Source organism: Arachis ipaensis, chromosome B10 (assembly GCF_000816755.2).
Source record: "Arachis ipaensis cultivar K30076 chromosome B10, Araip1.1, whole genome shotgun sequence".
Taxonomy (NCBI): domain Eukaryota; kingdom Viridiplantae; phylum Streptophyta; class Magnoliopsida; order Fabales; family Fabaceae; genus Arachis; species Arachis ipaensis.
Window position 1 is genome coordinate 4,860,502 of NC_029794.2, and position 7,871 is coordinate 4,868,372.

Sequence of the window (7,871 nt, forward strand, 5' to 3'; positions counted from 1 at the left end):
TCCTTACGGACAAACCCTAAACCCTTAATACATTTCCCCCTTCTCTCAATCCGTGACTCAGCTCTAACTCTGAATCCCCCAGTCGCAATTCGCCGACCTCACCTCCTCCTCCAGCCGCGCCTCCTCACTCAGCCCCTATGCATATGGATTCCACCGATTCTTCGGCAGTTCAAGTAATCACTCCAAGCATCACTCTCTTCACTCTGCCGTTCCTTAATTTTGTTTTTGTCATTTCCACGTTAGTTAGGTGTTTTTAACTTTGAAAAATTGCATCGTTAGATTCTTTATGCTTTTTTTTGTTGGTTTGATTTTGAAGGCAGAAGACAAAGAGAAGGAGCAGCTCACAGAGAATATGAACAAATTGCATATTGAAGGATCATCATCATCTGGGAATGGATCACCTAACTTCAGAAGAAAACCGGTCATTATCATAGTTGTAGGAATGGCAGGTAAATATTTAATGGTTCTTGCTTAATTGCTCTCTTGTGCTAAAGTAACAGAAAATGGTGTTAGAAGAACTGAACAATGACTGAGAATTAAAACTAAATTTGTGCTTAGGTACTGGGAAAACAACATTTCTTCATAGGTTGGTTTGCCACACACAAATGTCGAATATTCGGGGTTATGTGGTCAATCTCGACCCAGCTGTTATGACCCTGCCTTTTGCTGCAAACATTGATATTAGAGATACTGTTAAGTACAAAGAAGTCATGAAGCAGTTCAACCTTGGCCCTAATGGTGGAATTTTGACTTCCCTTAACTTGTTTGCTACCAAGTTTGACGAGGTAATAATTGCTTATTGGTTCATGAAACATTTTGGTTTCAATATTACTTATTACCCTATTTACTCCCTTTTGAATTAAGTGTCCTTCATACTATCCTGTTCGCTGATAAATAATAATTTTAGTAATGTAGGTTCCTTGCTTCTTTTTTTCTTTTTTACTTTTGGTTGGGGTACATTTTCTTGAGTGCTTTTCATCTTACTATGCTGGTTTTGCTCCTAGCTATGGTGCTTAAATGCAGTTTATGAAATGTTTTTGCTTGTTGTTTACAGGTAGTCTCTGTTATTGAGAGGCGAGCAGATCAACTTGACTATGTTCTTGTGGATACGCCTGGGCAGATCGAGATATTCACCTGGTCTGCTTCTGGTGCTATTATTACAGAAGCATTTGCCTCCACATTTCCCACTGTAGTCACCTATGTTGTTGATACACCTCGTTCAGAAAATCCCACCACTTTCATGAGCAACATGCTTTATGCTTGTAGTATCCTCTACAAGACCAGGTTACCTCTTATCTTGGCTTTCAACAAGGTTGATGTAGCTCAGCATGAGTTTGCCTTGGAGGTATTCTTTATTCCTGAAGAATCTTATTATTGTTTTGTTTACTGATTTGCATCTAAAGTATAAAGATGGAGACATAATGACATTGAGCTGGATCTATAATGATGTTGTGGATACCACTAGAACATATTCAAAAATCACAAAAGATGATGTTCAAGTTTTTATTTTATTTTTTTTGAAAACATGTACCACCCTCAATCAAAGATGATGTTCAAGTTGATTGAATTATTTTCCCTTAAATTGGGAGGTGGACAAAATTGTTACTCGTCTGAATTATCACTTTAGGATGTTTATTTTGATCTTCCTTGTATTGTATGTCTAGACTGCCTTGCATGTATAACACTAATCAAGAGGCATTAGACACTTATGCTTGATGGAGTTGAGACACTTGTAATTTCAATCAGATAGGAGTGAAATTTAATTATTGATGGAGAAAATATTCATTAGCCCTTTTTATGTTGGAGTATTTATTGTATAAAGAAATTAAATTACTTTGTTTTAAGTGTGGGTTTATGGTTCCTTCCTTTGCATCTTTCTTTTTGTTTATGCACACAAAAATAAAATGATACTGCAAAATGTGCCCCTCTGTTCTTCATTGTTGGTCTCATACTCTCATATAGATTACTCTTTTCCCTTTCTGTTGATCTTGCTGTTTTGTCTTGTTTTTATAGCTTGCTAATTTGCTTGGTCGTACCTTTACTTGAATTTGTTATATTTAGTGGATGGATGATTTCGAGGCGTTCCAAGCAGCAGTAAGTTCAGATCACTCGTACACATCAAGCTTGACTCAGAGCCTTTCTCTTGCGCTAGATGAATTCTACAAGAATTTGAGATCAGTTGGAGTTTCTGCAATTTCTGGTGCAGGTGTTGAAGACTTCTTCAAGGCTGTTGAAACTAGTGCCGAGGAATACATGGAAAGCTATAAGTATAGTCTAAACTTGACCGAACTTTATTAGTTATCTTATATCGTTGTATCACTATTAATTTTGCATTGCTGCCACTGCAATTTGTTTGTACTGGTTGACGGATTAACTTTTTAATCTTTGGTTAGGGCTGATCTTGATAAAAGACGCGAAGAGAAGCAGCGATTAGAGGCAGAGCGAAGGAGGGAAAACATGGATAAACTGAGGAGGGACATGGAGAAAACTGGGGGACAAAACGTAGTCTTGAGCACTGGTTTGAAAGACAAAGAAGCAAGTAAAAGCAAAAGCATAATAGAAGAGGAGGATGAGGTTGAAGAGGATGATAAAATGGATGATGATGATGATGATGATTTGGGGATATATAGTGAAGAGGGAGATGCTATAGATGAGGATGAAGATGAGGAAGTTGATAGGTTTGCTTTCTAATGCAAATTTTATCAACCAAGCTCTATTTCTCTGGAACTCTACCTTTGTATAGGACCTTGACTTCCATTTGATACATGGATGCTACCTTTGTATAGGACCTTGACTTCCATTTGATACATGGATGCTACCTTTAGAGTTTGATCACTAATTAATCAACTATTTTGTTTCTTATATACTGCTGTGATTGCTAAACTAGGTTCTTGTTCTCTTATTTGGTTGCACTTCATAATATCGTTGCTTTTGTACAATTTTCTTTCGTTGTTTAAATATGATACCAATTTCTGTTGTAGAACATGTTTCTCAATTTGGTCACTAACCCTACAATTGCAAGGGTTTAATTTTTTTCCTTGGAATTTTAAAAAAGAATCAATTGTAACAAACCAAATAGGTACATAGCTTAAGTTGCTCAATTGTTTTAGGTTGTTTTTACAGGGATGTATTTCGTTTGTCATGAAATCATTTCTTTCAAAAGTTTATTCTTCCAAAAGTTTAAGCTAATAGGAGGGATAACATAAATAGTTATATCTCTAGTACTTCTTTTTTTTTTTTTATGTTATTTTTATAGATTGAATTCTAGATCTTTCTGACATAGAATTTTAATACCATGTCATGAAATTATTTTTTCAAAAGTTTAAGCTGATAGGAAGGGACATAAACGATTATATCTCTAACAGTTGTTTTGAATAAGTGTGTTCTTATTTATTCTTATTTTATAAATTATTTTAATTTTTGTTATTCTTTTATTTTCTTGTTACACAGATCAAATTAGTATCTGTCTAAATCAATTTTAGCCTTATCATTTCAAATAAAATAATATGTTTATTTTTTAATTTTTATCTCTTATCCCATCTCAAATTCTTTTGGTTCTAAATAATATTAGGTATTTTTTTAATATCAGTTAATTTTTTAAAAATTATTTTGTTTATCTTAAATTTTAAATTTTAAATCATAAATTTTTAATTTCAAATTCTAAATTATAAATTTAAACTCTAATATTGACGAATGTTAGCTAAGTTAGTTTTCAATGTGTTTTTTTTTTTTTTTTACAGCGACCTTCTCTTAATTTTAATATACTACTAAAATACCACCACAAAGGTTGGATTCTACAAATTTTAGGCTCTATATGTTCATTCATGTGAGAGGGAAAAAAAGGATATGATATGGATTAGAAAAGTGCTTTATTATTAGTTAGATCGGTTGTAATCTATAGTTAATCAATCAAGCATATATGAGATTTGTTAGAAAATTCCTTCTTATTATTACAAATAATTGTTTATAGGTAAAATATTATATTTTAATTGTAATGGACTGAGTCCGATCCGTAATATAATTGAACTCAATCTTTTTGACAAATATATTCTGATAGCTACCAACGAATAAAATGGCTAGCTCATACATTCTAATTTGGTGCAAATAGAATGGTTTAAGTAGATCGAACCTTCTCTTTGTTATGACTCTTTCCAAACTGGGGAACTTGGTAAATTAGAGGAACCATTTTTTTTTAAAGGAAAAAAAAACAATTTGTCATAAGAAAAAAAATCAAAAAAATTATTAAAGACAAATTTAAAATATTATTGACAAACAAATTAGAATTTTCATTCCAAATTTAAATAAATAATAAAGAGAGCATTTAGCTAAGGTGTAGTGGTGTACAAGCAAACATTTATTATTATGATTTGATTTGGTCCATGTAGTATTTGATCTTTACTTAGTAAAATCAAATTAAATCTAATTATTATTCATTGAAAATGTTTTACTCCAATAAATTATGTGAGTCAACTTCACTTTAGTTAGATTTAAAATCTAGCTAGTAGTTGATCTTTACTTAGTAAAAGCAAATTAAATTTAACTATTATTATTTACTGAAGATGTTTTACTCCAATAAATTATAAATGAGTCAACTTGACTTTAGTTAGATCTAAAATAAATCTAGCCAATACAAACACATGCAAAAAAGCTCAATTTATTAATTGATATTGATGATGAGTATTGAGCAACACTTTATGATAGTTCTCAGTTACAGTAGTTTCCATTTGGCAAGAATAAACTAGTCTCTATCACATACCTTGGACTTTAAGTATTTATTGTTTTTTTTTTTTTTAAGTTAGGAGGGAGACTCGAATCCACGATTTTTAACTTTTAGATGAGTATAAAGAGACTATGCCATTTAAGTTATAATCAATACTAGTATCAAAATAGATAATTTTAATCACAACACTAACATTGAAATAGATAAAATAAATTGATAATTTTTTAGTAAAATTTATATTTTTATTAATAATGGTAAATAATTAAAAATATAATTAATTCAAAAAATAGAGAATACCAAATTTAAATTAAATTAGGTGTTTATAAAATTATTTAATTCAAGGTTTCACTATATAATTAGTCCTTGTCATATCTAATATCAGAAAACACAGTGGCATAGTGGTAATTAGGAGACATTGTAAACAAGAGGTCCCATATTCGAACCTTGGAAAGAAGGCAGTCACATCAGATGGGGGAGGCCGTTTTGGGGGTTTTACGCTAAATTCATTGGCTCCCTATACTTTCTCTTTTCAAAATAACACACCCTAACAGTTTGACAAGTGGTACGCTGAGGACTGTATGCCGCATTGAATCACAGGTGGAGGTGTGTTGCTATGGAGCACCATAAAGTGGCAAGTTATCAAACCGAACCGATTCTTACCGAATTTGACCAATTTTTGCTAATTTTTACCGGTTCATATCAGTTTTATCTTTAAACTGTCCAAAAAACGAATCGAACTAATTGATAGTTCGGTTTATTAATTTTTCGATCGATTCGGTTCGATTTTTACCACTATGATTTGATGAGATGCTTATATTTGATATTATTTAAATTATAACTAACAATAATTAAGAAAATAAAGCAAATAATTATTTTTTTTTTGGGAGAAAAGTTTTATATCCGATATATATGTTAATGCTATATAATTATTGGGCTTATTAAACAGATAGGGAGCATAAAAATTAAAGAGAGCTGAATTAGTGAATTAAATAATGAGAAACCATAAAAGAGATGAAATGTACATTTTTNGGTTACAAATCATGACAATTAAAACTTTAATTTAAAGCATGTTTGCCACAAATCTATGATAGACCATAGATGGAATGGAAAAAAGAGAAGAGGGAGGAACCAACCTCTAAACTTCCACAAAATTGAGGGAAACAAAGAGCCGACCGAATACTATTAAAAATGAAAGTATATACTATGGAAAGATTTTTAAGTGTATTGTCATATTGGTGTATCAGTAATTTTTAATCGTTGATTTTAATTATAAAAAATAAATTTTCCTATACTATGAACTAAATCAATACTATTAATTAAAACAAATTCTATGAGCATTATATCTATCGTGTTTGAAGGACAATTAAGTACGAATAAAATACGGATTTCATAAGAGAGTCAGAAAATTCAAACACTTTTACTCTTTGTAAGTTTTTATTCTTCTTCATTCATTCTTGTCTTCCCCATTGAAAATGCCTCCGTATTTTCTTCAAGTCCACGTGGACTTATACATTGAAATTCAGACTCGAGAAAAAAAATAAAATAATCAAATGAGTCTTCATCAAGGAAATGAAAACCACTTCAATTAATTTTCCACCAAAATTTACATATATATACCCCATCACATCCTCCTTAAATTTCTCACCAATATAATCTATCTTGCTACTACAAACAACAATTAAAAATTCTCTATCTCTCCCCTAAAAGTTTCAAATTAAATAAATACACACATCATAGTCATATATAAAAGCACCTAACCGGTGTACTTATTAGTAACGCTTTTATTATTAGTGACACACATATTATTCGTTGCAATTTCATACTACCTAAGGAAATTATATATTAAACTCATGCAGCGTTTGTCAGCAACGTTGTACCCAAAGGTTGCTCGTCCGGCGTGTGACGTGTTCATCAACCACCGTGGGATCGACACGAAGCGAAACATCGCCGGGCTGTTGTACGACAGCCTCACGAGGAACGGTGTAAGATCTTTCTTGGACAGCAAGAATATGAAGCCTGGGGATAGACTCTTTGATCACATTGATAGGGCTATTGTCGGAAGCAAGGTCGGTGTTGCCGTCTTCTCCCCTCGCTATTGCGACTCCTATTTCTGCCTCCATGAGCTAGCTCTGCTCATGGAGTCCAGAAAGAGGGTCGTTCCTATTTTTTTCGACGTCAAGCCTTCGAATCTTCGTGTTAAGGACAACGGAACTTGTCCTCCTAACGAGCTTCGAAGGTTTGACTTAGCTCTCCAGGAAGCCAAGAACATTGTGGGTTTAACCTTTGATTCTTCTAAAGGGTAAGTAAGTAAATTCTTCAACAATGTGATGTTTGAAAATTAAACACGTTTTCCTTTTTATTCTAATAATATTTGAACTTGGGTTTTGATGCAGGGACTGGTCGGAGTTGTTAAGGGATGCTTCGGATGCAGTAATGGTGAACTTGATGGAGGTAGAGGAAGAAAGGAAGCGCATGAAGATGAGGGTGTAATTGTGAATATATATAATTATAGGTGAAAACTCAGGTACAGTCGACTTCACGTAAAGTTGATAACTGAGAGCTGTTAGATGATTTGACTGATTTAATTAAATTTTCATTTAACAGCTCTCGACTATCAACTTCACATTAAATCGACTATACCTGATTTTTCACCGTAATTATATATATATATATACCTCATTCATTTCAGTGCTCGTTCATTCTTCAACCATGGTATATATAGTAAAATTAAATAACACATAAACATTCGTTTATTTTTTGAAGTGTATGGGGGTGATTGAAACCATATGCTTCCCTAGCTATATATAACATTAATTATGTATCATATCATTCAATATTCTTTGGCCTGAAGTAGCTTAATTAATTGGTTTAGGCTTCAATTCATTTGTATTACCAAATTCTTTAATTTCTTATTCTTTATTTTTAGGTAGTTTATTTTTTGCTATCTAAATTCTTGTCATTCAATATGTGAACTCATTCATTTGTATCTTATGCCCATAATTTGGGATGTATTATTATATCAGTGGAAATAAATGTCCAACTTTTACATGCAACTAGCTAGTTAGTACTTACTTTAGCTGCTACACGTGTATGTATTTTCTATAATGAATAATGGAAAAGTTAATATCATTTAATTTTTTAAATTTAAATT

The 7,871-nt window shown here is 32.1% G+C and overlaps 2 protein-coding genes across 2 annotated transcripts; both read left to right on the forward strand.

Annotated features, from left to right (window-relative positions):
• Nucleotides 1-2,938, forward strand: LOC107623512 (GPN-loop GTPase 1). Its single transcript, XM_016325819.2, has 6 exons — nt 1-173; nt 317-449; nt 559-785; nt 1,055-1,345; nt 2,062-2,267; nt 2,394-2,938. Exons 1-6 carry the CDS (start codon nt 138-140, stop codon nt 2,689-2,691), a joined length of 1,191 nt encoding a protein of 396 aa, XP_016181305.1. The 5' UTR covers nt 1-137; the 3' UTR covers nt 2,692-2,938.
• LOC107619982 (TMV resistance protein N-like) lies at nt 6,384-7,773 on the forward strand. Its single transcript, XM_021113666.1, has 2 exons — nt 6,384-7,019; nt 7,114-7,773. The coding sequence occupies exons 1-2, from the start codon at nt 6,571-6,573 to the stop codon at nt 7,208-7,210; spliced, it is 546 nt and encodes a 181-aa protein (XP_020969325.1). The 5' UTR covers nt 6,384-6,570; the 3' UTR covers nt 7,211-7,773.

Coding starts and splice junctions, on each gene's coding strand:
- LOC107623512 (XM_016325819.2), top strand. CDS start 138: ATGCATATGGATTCCACCGATTCTTCGGCAGTTCAA. Junction 174..316: donor CCGATTCTTCGGCAGTTCAA/GTAATCACTCCA, acceptor TTGATTTTGAAG/GCAGAAGACAAAGAGAAGGA. Junction 450..558: donor CATAGTTGTAGGAATGGCAG/GTAAATATTTAA, acceptor ATTTGTGCTTAG/GTACTGGGAAAACAACATTT.
- LOC107619982 (XM_021113666.1), top strand. CDS start 6,571: ATGCAGCGTTTGTCAGCAACGTTGTACCCAAAGGTTGCTCGTCCGGCG. Junction 7,020..7,113: donor ACCTTTGATTCTTCTAAAGG/GTAAGTAAGTAA, acceptor GTTTTGATGCAG/GGACTGGTCGGAGTTGTTAA.